Genomic DNA, 14,927 nt, shown 5'->3' with positions numbered 1-14,927 from the left:
AGACCTGTTTTCTTTGATTACCAGATTGTTTCTAAGTTCATTCAAGTCTAAGGGCCTTAATTATAAAGGTAGCTGTTGCAAATTGATTGTAACATAACAGTTTGGATTCATTTACCATCATTGACATGTGGGAATACGATTTAATGTTAGCTCTCAATTCTTAAAATATTGGTAGATATTTTGGGCCCAGGAAGCTCATCCATGGAGTGGTTGACTATTGTTAACAGCAATGAGGACCACACTCATTCGGTGCCATAAAAGGGATGGCGCTGGTGGAGACCCGCTCCTCAGAAGTGCTGCTGGTCCCCTGGCAGACAGGAAGGAGCTGGTTTCCGTGGGGTCCACAGGCTGGCAGAACACCCCAACTCCCACTCATTTTCCACAAACCTTTACTTCCAGGAGACCTCCTGCCCCCTTACCCTCCACTGGACCAGGAGAGGATCAGAGCCCACTGAGGTGTGTGTCCCTTAGGGAAGGCTCCGCTCATCTGGAGGGAACAATTCTTCTGGTTTCATACCTGGAATTAGGTGGTCAGGCTTTAATTTTTAAAACTTTCTATCTCAAAATTAGATTGTTTTCAAACCATCCTCACACTGACCAGGAGTTTCTGGAGGGCACAGCCTCTATCTTATTTATCTCTTTAACCCTCAAAGTGCCCGGTACAGACCGAGTGTAGAGTAGGCATTTGGTAATGGTGGTTGAATTAAGTTGAATCATTATTTTTCAAAAGTCCTGTCATAGTATCATCTCTTAAAGCAGCTTGCTGCACCGCACACAAAGTTACTCTACAGCCAAAGGTTGAATCTGTGTATCTTACGTTAGACAAGAAACGTGTTCCCTGTTGATGGGTGGCCAAGTGAACTTTTGTAAATGAATCCTTATCCCATGTACTTACGCTATCATCTGGGAGATGCTAACATTAAGTGTTACTCTTTTTTTCCCCTTTCCCCAACTCTACCTTTTACCATCCTCCCTAATATAAAAATCAATAATTCATTGAACTGTGATATTTATTGGTCATCTATAAGTTGTTAGAGTAATTTTAGACTGTTAATCCACACTCCTACCACAAATATTTAAATACAATGCAGGAGTATTGTTTAATTTCTATTGTAAGAATCCTATTGTAAAGCAAATAATCATTTAGGAATGATTTAATATTATTTCAGTTTTGGTTTTGTCTGGGTTTTCTTTCACCAAGCCCCTAGGTGTATGGCTCACAGCTCTTGGATATTTGTGCAGCCATGACCTTACTGTCTCAGTGTTTGCCCGGTGGCACTGGCAAAGCTTACACTGACCACCCCCCAAAAAAAAACACAAACAACAACAACCACCACAAAACAACTGGGGAGATTTGAAATGGAAGTGAATAATCAGGGTGGGGAATAGTCAACTCAGATTTGAGTAGTTAAGATTCTCCATAATGTAGGCTTCTGATCCCAGATTTCAGTCATATCCTTTCTCTCCACTCCTGTGAGCCAATAATATTAATTAGGAGGTCCTAATTCCCAAAAGTAATATTCCCATTTACAAAAGAATTTTCTATAAAGTTCCTTCTAATAACAAGAACGCCTGGAGCTTCTAAAATAGGACTTAGTGTACAATCATTCCAAAGGTGATACTGTGTACCAGGTGCCACGGTAGGTACAAAGGTGAAAAGAAAGATGTCACCACCAGAAGCAGATATGGCGCTTGCAATATGGCGCTTTGATGTGGATGCCGAGTTAGGAGGCTGGAGGGATGGGATACAGATGGTGGGGCAGCAACAGTAGCTGACTCTCCCCTCAGCATTGTAGCCCAGTTCATCTTGCAAACCTGGTTGCTCTTGGAGAGAATGAACTAGACAAAATGAAGTGCACAGCCTTTGCCAACATTTGTCAAGCTCAGTTCCTCTATCTCAAGGGCAGGACAGCCAACAGCCCACACATCGGGCCTAAAGTTAGATAGGCCTCAAAATACCAGTGACTGGATATTGGTTGAGCATGAACTAGGAATGATTACACAGGGGTTGGGGTGACTTTGGAAAGCAGGCCGCAGATAGAATGCCACAGTTCCTGCATTCACTGCCTTGTGCCCAGTCCTCCCATGATACTGGCCTCTTTCTGAGTTGGGGGGTCAGAGGCTGGTGTGACTTTGGAAAGCAGGCCGCAGATAGAATGCCACAGTTCCTACATTCACTGCCTTGTGCCCGGTCCTCCCATGATACTGGCCTCTTTCTGAGTTGGGGGGTGCAAAAGGGAACCATTAGCACAAGCCATGAATGAGCCATAGCTTTTAACCAGCCCCAGCAGCAGGCAAAGGATCCTAAATCACCACATTCCTTCCCCAGGAATCCCCTTCCCACATGCTCTCCACATCTCCACACCTGCCTAATCTTCAGGACCTCCCCCCAAGATCCACCTCCCCAGGAATAATTCTCTGATTCCACCAAACCAGTTGTGCCAGACATTAGTCTGAGGGCTCTTCACACACCATCCCACTAAATCCCTATAGCAATCTATTGATAGGTATGATTATCCTCATCAAGAGGACACTAAGGCTCTGAGAGGTTAAATTTGTCCTCATGGCTTCAAGATGACAGAGATAGGACTGAAGCCCCAGTCTACATGACTTCAAAGCCTGTGTTCTTAAGCACTTTCTACATGATGTCAGCTCCCCAGCATCACCCCTTTTTCTGACCCACGATGTTCTAGACTTGGTCCCACTTTTTTGGGTTAGTTCATATGCTTATAGAATGAGGTGTTTATTAACTATGTAAAGCATTTCCCCACCTTCATTGAAGGTTGTTTGAAGAAAGGGCTGACAATTTCTACTTCTCCATTTCTCTTAGGGGTCTATTGTATGAAGTGAGGTATATGAAGTAATTAAACATTTGTTCATTCATTGTGGTTGAACTCAGACTACTCACCCTTTCCCACACACCCTGTGCCTGGTGAAACATGGATTGTCCACACATTCTATTTCCCAGTTCTACTCCATTCCTGATACACATAACTGGCTTTCTGATTTCACAATTAACTCAAGTTCCAAAAGGAAACCTTTTATGACATCCAATATTTTTATTTATTTTTTTGAGCGTTCCTTTTGATTAATTTCAGGGCATAAGTAGATCTAATAGAGATGAGATTGAAAGGAAAATCTTGGCCTCACATCAATGAATACAGACCGTGCCTGGAGTGGGAGGAGAAAAGGTGCTCCCCCAGGGACAAACAACTGGACCCAGAATGAATATAAAGACAGAGGACCTGGGGCGTGGAGGCACCATCAGGGAAAGACTCACTCCGAGGGCCTGTCGCTGAGCCAGAGCTGTCCCTCCCGAGATGAAGCTGCTGCTGCTGTGTCTGGGGCTGACGCTGGTCTGTGCCCATAATGAGGGAAACCCTGATGTTGTGACAAGCAACTTCGATATGTCAAAGGTAGAGCTGGGGGCATAGTGTCTTCTGACTTCGGGGTGGTTTGGGAGATTCTGAAGCAAGATGGCCCTAATGGAGGGCAAGAGGTTTTTGACATGTTAGGCAAAGGGGGTGGTTCCTGATCTTGGACAAAAAGCAGTCGTAAGATGTGGGAAAATGATAACACTTGGGGACTTCCATTCTCATTGGAGGTCAGTGGAAGGAGCCTTTCATGTGGAGTCAACTGACCTGTGTTCTAATTCCATCTCCATATTGTTATGCCCAGATTTCAAGATCCCCAATAGACCACCAGGGAGCCAGCCAAGTCCGATGCAAAAGCATAGTCTTTATTCAAACTAGTTTGGGCCCCCCGTCAGCCACACTCGCCGACGCAGTGGCAATTTGGGCCCCCCCGTGAGCCACATTCGCTGATGCAGTGGCAAGCGGCCAAGAGAGCGCATGAACCCTGTGGGAAGAGGGGTTTAATAGGGGGGTTGGAGTAAGGGGAGGAGAGAGGACTGTGGGCCCTGCCGATTGGCCGGCGCAAGTCGGTGTCTCGTTACACAGGATGTCGTCCTATCTATGGCACACACTTTCCTTGATTATACTTCTGGGAAGAAGCTTCTTGCTGAGCACATGGCTGCTGCCCCAAAATGGAGGATTCGGGGCAAGATGGAGGGTGTAGCCCTTGCCCTTTCACATATCACCACTATGAGTCCTGGCCCATAGGCCAGAGTTCAAGAATACAGATGTTTATGTGGTATCCCCTCTCTTCTTTTCTTATCCATTTTAATGTTTTTTTTTTTGTTTTTTTTTTTTTGCAGATTTCAGGGGAGTGGTATTCCATTCTCTTGGCCTCAGACATGAAGGAAATGATAGAAGAAAATGGTAGCATGAGAGTTTTTGTGGAATCCATCCAAGTCTTGTACAACTCTTCCTTGTCATTTAAATTCCATATGAAGTAAGTATGGCTTATTTTTTCTTGGGAAAAAAAACCCAAAAGCCTGACTGTGGTGTTGGACCACTAAACACACACACACACACACACAAACACACACACACACACACACACTCATGTGTACACTCACATTGTGGGCTTGTATCCAAAATCAGAGTCATTTATCAGGCACTGATCCATGACATAATGAACTGAGAATTTAGAGATAAGAATTGGTGACAGGAATAAGTTTAATTGGGAGTAGGGGAGTTCAGAGATTGAGGGGTATCAGAATCATAAGAAATGTGGCAATACCATAGGTTAAGTGCATAGGATTGAGGGTCAACAGCCCAGCTATCTCTGGAAATGATCTCTTACTAGTTGTGTGACCTAGAAATTTTATCTCTATCCACCCCAATTTTCCCTTGGGTAAAAGAGGATGATAATAATTCTCTCTCATGGATTTCTTTTTTGTGAAACAATGTTTATTGAGCACTTATCTGAGAGGTGGCACATCTGAGAACTCAACTGATTATGTAGGCAAGTGGCTATGTATATATATAAAACCCTAATATTCAAGTAGTCTGAATGGTGGAACAACCAAACAGCCAAACAACCAAACAACCGGTCACTGTGACGTGCACTGACCACCAGGGGTCAGGTGTGGAATATGGCAGGCATCAGCAGCAAGCGGCAGAGCACAGAACATGGTGGGCTTTGGCTGTAGCGGGGTGGTGGTACAGGTGAGCAGGGATACCAGACCAAGGTGGGGCACTGGTTGCTGTCATCAGGGCGAGCCTCTGGTGGTTACTGAAAATTCTTTGTTCTCTCATGCCACAGTAAAAGTGACATCAGTAGTAGACTCTTTCTTAAAGTAGCAAATAAATGAAATAAGGTAAATAAAAGCTGTTTCAAATTTGTACCAAAATGTTCTACAGTTAATTGGAATCAGACACTCAAGTTGCAGGTGGAGTGTGCGGGAGCCAGACCCATCAATATCTCTTGGGCATCAGGTTATTTTGTTTTACAGGGTCAATGGAGAGTGTACTGAAATTTCTTTCATTTGTGACAAAACAGAAGAAAAGGGTGTATATAGTGTTGAATGTAAGTATACATTAAAAAGTGTTCATAAATTCTACTTTCAATTGCAAGAAATTTACTAAATCCCAATATCATTAGTATCTTGATTAATTCTTGATTGACGCTTATTTAGGTAATGTAAATGGGGCCATCTAATAGCCAATATCCTCAATTTGGGAGAACCTGGTGTGTAAAAGCCAAAATATGGTACATAATATCGTCAGAAAAAGGTAGCAATTTGGTCATATGCACCACCTACAACAGAAGAAAATAGGCACACACAAAAAGGAAATTTTTCTGATAGCTTTTCATTCCCTGCCCACTTTGTTGATTTTTGGTGGCCACTAACAGGAAATTGCTCACATAGAGTGCTGTGTATATAATGCCAGTGGGTTTATAGACAGGACAGAGACACATAGTTGGCAGAGATGGCCGAGGGAGCTAGGTGAGCTTAATAGAAGGTAAGTTGCAGCTGTAGCTGAATTTTTTACCACTAGCAATCAATGTACTACTGCTTGTCAGTTCTACACTTAGAAGTCACCAGATGAAGCCTAAGGAGATGCAAATGGCAGACATTAGCTCTTACTCTATATCTCTTCCAGGGTGAGCGGGGATGCACTTATATTTGCTCTGTGAAAGAGAATAGGTAACGATTTCACTTGCTGTCTATGCACTAAAGACGTTCTGAGTTGTGTTCTCTTTTCTCCACAGATGATGGATACAATACATTTCACATAATTGAAGCTGTCTATGGTGACTATCTTATTTTATATCTCACTAATGTTAAGGATGAGGAAGAAGCCCAAGTGATGGAGCTCTATGGTAGAGTATTTTTATGTGGATATTCAACTTAGAGGGTAAAGGAGACAAAATGATCCTTCCAATCTTATCCTGGGCCATCTCTCCTCCCCTGAAGAGAGGGGCTCACCTTGGGTAATCCTTCAGGCTCAGTGATGGAAAGATGATGAAATTTATCATCATGCCAGAAGGGTATCCTAAAAATGTCAAATTCAAGACAGGAGATAGCCCATCCCTGACTTCTGCCTAAGCACCAGTTGGTGTCAGTCATCTGCCCCCAAGAGCCTCAATGACCAAGACACAGGACACAGCAGTTATTGTCACTCTTCCCACAGCCCGAAAACCAGATTTGAGCCCAAAACTCAAGGAAAGGTTTAGAAAACTTTGCAAAAAAAATGGAATTACTAAGGAAAACATACTGGACTTGACCAAAGTCGGTAAGTTTGGTTATTTCTGGTTTTCTCTTCCTAAATTCCCATGTTACTGGGTGGAGAAATGCAAGAGAAGGTAACATCTCCAATCAGGCCCCTCTGTCCTGACCTGGGAAATCATTTGATCTCCTGCTGAGAAATAAATGGGTTGGTGTTTGACTGTGCTCTGCTCTGTCTCTGCAGATCGCTGTCTCCAGGCCCGAGGGAGCAATGATGCCCAAGCCTCCAGGTTGGTGATGTCTGATGGAAAGGGGGTGGCCCAGGGACCACTGCCTTCCAACACCATTAGGGGTTTGTGTCCAAAGATTACAATAAAGCCCTAGCCAATTAGGCTCAGTGGATAGAGCATCAGCCTGTGGACTGAAGGGTACTGGGTTCCCGGTCAAGGGCATGCACTTCAGTTGCAGGCTTGATCCCCGGCATGTGAGAAGGCAACTAATTGATGTATCTCTCTCACATTGTCTTTCATCTGAAAAATAGGCTCTGACTTTCATCTGTTTCCTACCTTAGCTTTATTTTGCCTCGATTTGCCCCGATCCTAGAATTCTCTTTCTCAAGGAGATACTGAGAGACAATTGCTGCTGAGGCTGATACTGGTTCACCATGTTTCAGGACATGCCTCCACATCCCAGCTTCTCTACATTATCCAGATAATATATGGGAATTTCTATCAACTATGGCCTGCATAAAGTCAGCATTTAATACAGGGTAGCTATGGTTTGCCATTCTTCCTCAATTTATCAAAAAATTGCTCAAAACATTTAATGCTGAGAATGGCAGAAACCAGCCTAGGGTCCTTCATGGATTATTCCTCTCTCTTTCTCATAGACTCAGCTCAGGAAAGGTTAAGCAATAGAAAAACAACAACAACCAGCCATTGATTCAATGACCTCCTTCCCCCTATTCTGGAAAGAAACATAGGTTGCAGTACAGACTGATATCTATTTCCTCACCATTTTTCTCTGTAATAAAAATTCTCTTTGTCTTCAATTAAACCCAGGAAGAGCTTAATGAGTTTCTGTGTTCTCCCTTGTCTGCTTGTTTAGTGCTGAGTGAATGCTTCCTGACCTGGGCTCCAGGATCTTCATTCCCATGGTCCCTGTGTCAGCCTGTGACAAGGTCTGCAACCTGATCTCCATCACTATCATCCAAGAAGGCCTTATCTCTGAATCTAAAGGATCTTCTCTAATTGTCTAGAGACAGACTCAACAATTCACCAAGAATCAAAGGTTTCCTCCAAATTTCTGACTCTGTTTGCCATACTGTTCCTGTACTTTTGCTCACCCTTTGATTGGCCTATTTCTCAGTGATCTGATAAAGCAAACTGTGAGACTTGCCCTACAATTTGGCCTGATCCCAGAATTCTCTTTCTCAAGGGAGTATTGAGAGGCTGATCCCGGCTCACCAAGTTTCAGGACAAACCTCCACATCCCAGCTTCCCTACCTCATGCATTCTGTGGCACACAGCATCATCCTTTCATGCTCTCGGAAAACCTCCTTCAACCAGAGCTGTTATCTACCGTGAGCGTGTTAAGTGAGATGCCAGGAAATGTGAACCATAGAGATCTTTAGCCATCTGTACTGGTACAGTCAGGAATCATCAAGGAGGCTGAATGGCTTTAACCTCTTCTGAGGGGGAGGGGAGCGTCTGGGCTTTGAAGAAAGGAAAGTTAAGGTTCTTCCTCCACTAATAATCCTTTCCTGACATCCGATGATAAAAACTGTCAAAGTTGCAGGTGGGTGCTGGAACAGAGCAACATGGCTAGGGGTTACCATGCAGGAAGAATGACTCCGTCATTATGAACATAAGCTTAAGGACAGAAGGCTTTCAAGGGATATGACGCTCCACATATCTTCCTCTGCCTTCATGTGAGAAGAAAAAGTAAGGCTCTGGCTTATTTCTCCAGAATTACACACGTGGCCTGGTTTGCTGACATATGCAGAAGGCCGTGAAGAAAGCCAACCAGTCATTCTGGGACCTGTCATTTTCAAATGTTATTTAAAGGACAGAAAAGCTAATGCCCAGAGGGCATGGCCTAGCAGATCCTTGGAAATGTTTAGAACATTAACAACCATAACAATCGATGCAAGGAGGACCACTTTGATGGTGGGAGATGGCTAGCTAGTGTCATATGTCAGGAAACTACAGCCAAGAGGGAGGCACACAAAGACCCTCAGCTGCTCCTGGATCAAACTTACTCTGAAACCTACCCCTCAATTCCACACTTTTTCTGTAAATGAGGCATGAAATGTTAAGAACACTCAAAAACAAGGAGTGGCCCTAGCTGGTTTGGCCCATTGAGTGAAGGATCCCAGGTTTGATTCCAGTCAAGGGCACATACCTGGGTTGCAGGTTTGATACCCTGCCCTGGTCAGGGTGCATTTGGGAGGCAACCAATTGATGTTTCTTTCTCTCTGTATCTCCCCTTCCCTTTCACTTTCTCTAAAAAACAATGGAGAAATATCCTCAAGTGAGGATCAACAACAAAAAGCAAAGAGCGAATATGTCTATAAATCAGAAACAGAACAGAGCGGTTATTTCCAAGAGACAAAAAGATAAAAGTTATGGTGGAATCAGCCATCAACAGGAGCTACACTACTGCTCTATGGGGCACTTTGCTCAGGGACTGGAGGGCCAAAGTCACAGCCAAGTCCTACTGGACTTGCCATGACATGTAAATGCTAAGTTGTTTTTTCATTAGTCCGTACTCTTACCACACTGCCCATCAACACATTCTTAGGGTCTGAAAATGAACTGAGTTGAGTCAAGAGTGGGAAACAAGCCTATTGTAAAGAACGCCACAGACATAGACGATGATATGAATACATTGACAGACATGGGACTCATTTGGGTTTGTTTGGTACTAGGAGGTGTGAATTTGGCACTAGCAGGTGTGAATTGGGATTACTCAATAGATCATACAGGCCTCACTTCCTTCAAGAGTTAACTCTACCAGTGGATCGGAAATACAGTGAGGACACTATTCTTGGCATACAGCTGGACAGGAGAAACGGGTCCTGTACTAGTTTCCTGTTTGTGCCGGAACAAATCGCCACAAATTTAGCCTTAAAACAGCACAAGTTTATTATACTACAGTTTTTAAGGTCAGACGTCTGACACATGGCTCCTAGTACCAAACCCAAATGAGCCCCATGTCTGTCAATGTATTCAGATCATCATCTATGTCCTTTCTCAGAGTTTTAAAATTCTCTCCTTGGTCGTCTTCTTGTGTATTCTTGTTTGCTAATTCCTATATACGTTTGTTACCAGAGAAATTAGGGAGTCCATTTTTCCCAACACTAGTGGGTGTGGGGTGGCTCTTGTGATATCTTCTGAAAGAGAATTTTCTAAGATTCACACAGGAGAATGAATGGTTTTTATTGGCATGGTGTTACATTCCTCAGTTGTAAAGTCCCATGCCCCTTAACTGAGTCCTGAAAAAGATGCAGCTGCGAGTTCAGCAAAGCCAACGCAAGGCCAGTGTCCAGAGCTGCTGTTTCATGCTGCAGCCAAGTCCAGTCCTGCATCAGATTATTTAAAATCCATTAGTCCATTGTGTGGAATCCACATTGTGTGGCATCCACAGGGCCCTGTGAGGGAATGCAGGGGAGTGCGGCCCCTGCAACACGAGTCCCAAGAGGTCCAAGAGCCATGAATGGAAACTTCCTTTGTGCAGAAGTTTAAATATTCAGGTTTCAAGCCCTTGCAGTGGCCACACCTATTATGGCCCATTACCTGTTCCCAGGTGTGACTGACAGACAGGAAAGCACCTTTCCACCTCACTCAGACCTTACTGAGAGTGTGTCTATTGTCCAGTCCCTTTCCCAGTGATCAGTGGGGAACAGACTTGAAGAGTGGCATACCTATATTATCCAGTCTTTCCTTTGCTCCTTTCCTGTTAAATAATAACCAGATTATTACAAGGGTATCACTTTCATCAGTTTGTTTGTTTTACTGTGTACAGTTTTTCTATTTAGAATTAGCCAGCTGGACTCAGTTTAGATGATCCCAATTTTATTGGCAACATCCAAAGCATAATAGTTGGGAGACAGTCAAATGTATGCCTCTTGTCTCCAGCTAGCCTGATCAGGGTGTTGACCTTGGACATGTCAATGTCACAGAGCTTCCTCACGGCCTGTTTGACCTGGTGCTTGTTGGCCTTGACATGCACAATGAACACAAGTGTACTGTTGGCTTCTATGTTCCTCATCGGTGGTCAGGGGGAACTTGGTGCTGGCATAGTGTTCAGGCTTGTTTCTCCTGGGGGTGCTTTTCCAAGGATACTTAGGCTGCCTTCAGTGTCACAGTGTCTTTGGCCGTCGAAGGCAGGTAACATACAGATCTCTTTTATGGCTGTGGACGCTTTCAGCACTGCTTTCTTTGCCTTCAAAGCCTTTGTTTTGGCTTTGGCTTTGGGAGGGGCAGGGGCTTCCTGCTTCACTTTGGGCTCCATCTTTGTGAAAAAGGTTGCTTTTCTAATCATTAGTTATGATCATGAGTTTTTGCTGGTATAGAGAAATATACCAATATATACCAAATATACCAATAACTTCCTATTGATTCCTGCAAGCTAATGTCTCTAGCAACTTCGATGAAAGTTTTTATAGTTATAATGAAATTAGTTCCAATATTTTGTGGAGTCTGTTGGTTTTATAGGTATTTGGTCATATTGTTGCAAATGTCAATGTATCTCTTCCAATACTTACGCTTCTTTCTCTCTTTATTTTTGTCCTCTCCTTGTAACTTTAGCCAGAACCCCCTAGGGCACTTAAATATTGAAACCATGTTTTCTATACCAGAAGTTGGTTTGGAACTATGGCCCATAGGCCAATCCTGTCCACTGCCTATTTTGTATTGCCCATGAGCCAAGACATGTGTAATCAATGCAATATTAAAAACACTATTTTCAACCCAATGCTGCAAATTTCCAATAATTTTATTTCAAAAAAGAATCCATTCCTCTCACTGATAGATTTTTATTTTCAAAACAAATTATACTCAATATTCAATTTTGAATTTCATCAAAAAATGTGGAAATGTGTTTTCTCAATTATTCTATTAGTACCTACACAATATCTTTAATTTTGCCTCTTGGCCTGCAAGACCTAAAATGTGTCCTATCCTGCCCTTTAGAGAAAAAGTTTGCTGGCTCTTCTCTGTACCATGGCCTCTCCCCTGACTGCTATTTGCTATAGTTATTTGTTATGCACTGACCCCCCACATGCACAATTTTGTCCAAACAAACCCCTCAGAGTGCCTTCATTAAAATGGGCATTAAATTATCTAACCTTGGGATCCAGGAGATATTTTTAAGTTGTCCGCTTACTGCTCCCCTTGAATGACTTAAAGCCGAATGGAGGAAACACAGATAAATATCAAATAAACTTCCAGAGTCAATGTCAAACCAGGACACCCTGAGGTTATTTGGGGATCCAAGAGCAACAGTGAAGAATCCAGATCTCCTGTCCCAGCTGAGGGGACTTTGCCATCTGAATCTCTGGTCTCAGGACAGACTTTAGTTGGATCTGTCTGTTCTTGGAAGTAGGCCCATCAAGACACCAGTGGTTGTTCTTAAAAGTTAACTCTTCTGAAACATTGTTCTGTTGCTTAAAAAACATGTATGAAAGCTCTGTTACTAGAAGAACAGCGATTGCTGGCTGACCCCTTGGTAAGGAAAGACAGAGGACTGGCAAGCCAGCTTGCCGAGGAGAGCCTGGCCCGGACAGAAGCTGAGCAGCTGCGCTGACAGCCAGGACCCGGCTGCCAGGATTCCCACCTCCACCTTCAGTTTCCCAGGTTTCTGTTAAACCTGAGTCATTATGACCCACCCCAAAATGGGAATTTGAAAAACAGAAAATCCAGATATGTAACTAATTGCCTATGGAAATGTCACATAAAATAAGGCAGCATATCCAGTCTGTGGGGAAAGCATGGACCTTTAGTAAGTTATCGTAAGTAATTAGGCCCATGAAAAAAGATAACATTAGGATAAATTGCAAACGGGTATGTAAAGGAAAAAATAGGAGAACTGGAGGGAAATCTGAGTGCATTCCTTTACATTCTGGTCTTGAGGGAAACGTTCCTAATTACGATTCAAAATAGACCAATAAAATATAGTGATAAAATTGAGTACGCAAACCCAGAAAACTTTTACGTAACAAAAAATACTACATGGGAAAAATTAAGGTACTGGCTGAGAGCAAAATTTTACTAACATATTACAAAGTTTTAGTGTCACCAATATTATAAAAAGCTTTGAAAATTTGAGAAGAAAAATCAATGATATGATAAGAAAAAAGAAACATATCAATAAAAATAAAAACATTAAGCATCACCAATACTGGGGCCACCAAAGAATAAATACAAATGGCCCTTAAATATGAGATGTTCTACCTCACGCAGGAGAGAAATGCACATTGAAATTATATGGAGGTGCACGCTCCTACATATCACATTGGCAAAAATTCCAAGTCTAACAACCTGCTCAGTCGGTGATGCTGTAGGTAGACGGTCTCAAAGCTGCTGCTGGTGCTCAGGGGCCTTTGTAGGGAGCGGCTCTAGGGTCAAGCCTCAGGCTGACCTGTGGCAGGGCCACAAACAAGTCCCAGCCTGGAGGGCAGAGCTCTCCCAGCATAATTAAGCCTGACCTTGTAGCCCTCCCTAATTCCTTCCTGAGTAGCTAATGGGCTGTGGGAGGTGAAGCAAGTGTTGCCAAAACAAGAACGTTTGTATACATGTTCATCTACCCTTGTCTGAATCAAGAACATTTGTATACATGTTAATCTACTCTTATCCTAATAGACTACAAAATAAAGCATCGGCTTGCAGGCTGGGTCTTTTGTGTCCTCATCCAGGCAGGGGAGATCCACTAAGCCCCAGCTGTATTCTCTTGTCTGTCTTTTCTTCAGTCCTTCACCGCCCCTCCTCAGGTTCACCCTTGGTCGTGCTGGCAGGGCACAGGCCTTCCTATGCACCAGCTATTACAACATCAATAAACAGGCAGGCGTTCTTTTTCTTCAAAGTTGAAACACTATATGGCTCTGGGAACTGGTAGAAAGGATGTGAGAATTTTCTTTTCCCCTCTCCTTCAAATCACTGGAGGTAACATGACGATTAAGCCATTTCAATTGTTTTAACTGAATTTTAATTTTTTAAAATTTTAATCACTTTCCTCTAACTAAAACAATTGCCTGATTTATAATGTATTTAAGAAAGTCATATGCGCACACACTTTACCATTTTTTGTTTGTTTGTTTTTTGTTTTGTCGTTGTTGTTTTTGTAATAATAAAGCTCCAATGATCTTAAAAAAGTAATGGTTGCTGAGGAACACCAAAAGGAGTGGTGACTGTGATGGACTGAGCATATAAACAAGGACCATCCACAAATACAGCCCTAAATCCATTTAAATATGGGGGTGCTTAAAAGCCTAAACCAGAATATTTGTCAATGAGAATATTTTTCAAGAGGTCCCATGGGGTCACCTTGTAATTGCAGAATGAAAAACATACTTTACAACAGCGACATCTGGTGGCTACCCTCTTAACCAGATGATGACTAAGCATCACCACTAATGGGGCCCTCTGAGATTATGTGTCTCCTTGTGAGATGCAATACGCAGTACACGGCATCACCTATGACAAATTATTGCCCAAAGTGCTTAACTTGAAATTAATCAAGACTTTAGCCCTAATCTCCAGTTTACAGGAAATTAAAGGGATGTAGGAACAGGTTAGATAGCAGTATGAGAACCCAGACAAACCCAGAGACAGGACATTAAAAAACAACAACACACACTGGCTTAGTCTCTTCAAAAAGTCAATATCATATTGAATGTCAATTGTAAGTTAAAAAGTTTTTAACTCAATATCTTGGGGGAGGGCGGGAATCAAAGATGTAGGAAAAAAGTGAGAGGAGGGTTCCCAAGATGCTATTGATCACTGATCTGTTACTTGACGTTTCTAATAAAGGCTCAGTATGGCTAACAGGGCTGCAGTTTTTGGTGCTCCTGGTTGATCAGGCTGAGCCCTCTGGTCCAGGATCTCAAAAGCATGTGAGGGACAGGGGGGCTGCAGGCCAAGGGAGATCAGATCAAAACTTGATGCAAGAAGATCGGGAACCAGAACTCAATCTCTCTCCCTCTTCTGCCTGCACAGAGCATCCTCTCCAATAGTAGATCATTTCATAAAACATGTCTTTATATGCCAGAGGTTACTTTAAGTCACAAACATAGTTTCCATTCTCTTTTCCCCACTTCTTCACTCTTAGATTCCTATGGGCAGCTTCTGGC

General features: G+C 43.0%; 1 protein-coding gene across 2 annotated transcripts; it reads left to right on the top strand.

Annotated features, from left to right (window-relative positions):
• The first annotated feature begins 3,259 nt into the window (after positions 1–3,259).
• Positions 3,260–7,895, top strand: LOC107184303 (allergen Fel d 4-like). Of its 2 annotated transcripts, none has more exons than XM_015568784.1 (7): positions 3,260–3,416; positions 4,217–4,353; positions 5,360–5,433; positions 6,121–6,231; positions 6,543–6,644; positions 6,822–6,867; positions 7,685–7,895. In XM_015568784.1, the coding sequence occupies exons 1-7, from the start codon at positions 3,321–3,323 to the stop codon at positions 7,692–7,694; spliced, it is 576 nt and encodes a 191-aa protein (XP_015424270.1). In that variant the 5' UTR covers positions 3,260–3,320; the 3' UTR covers positions 7,695–7,895. The 2 variants fall into 2 exon arrangements, with proteins under 2 accessions (XP_015424270.1, XP_015424269.1); XM_015568783.1 differs by lacking the exon at positions 7,685–7,895 and adding an exon at positions 7,197–7,312.
• The last annotated feature ends 7,032 nt before the right edge of the window (positions 7,896–14,927 follow it).

The sequence above is a fragment of the Myotis davidii genome, unplaced genomic scaffold (genome assembly GCF_000327345.1).
Source record: "Myotis davidii unplaced genomic scaffold, ASM32734v1 scaffold64, whole genome shotgun sequence".
Taxonomy (NCBI): Eukaryota; Metazoa; Chordata; class Mammalia; order Chiroptera; family Vespertilionidae; genus Myotis; species Myotis davidii.
The sequence above is the reverse complement of the archived record's forward strand: the minus strand, read 5'-3'. Positions and strand labels throughout refer to the sequence as shown.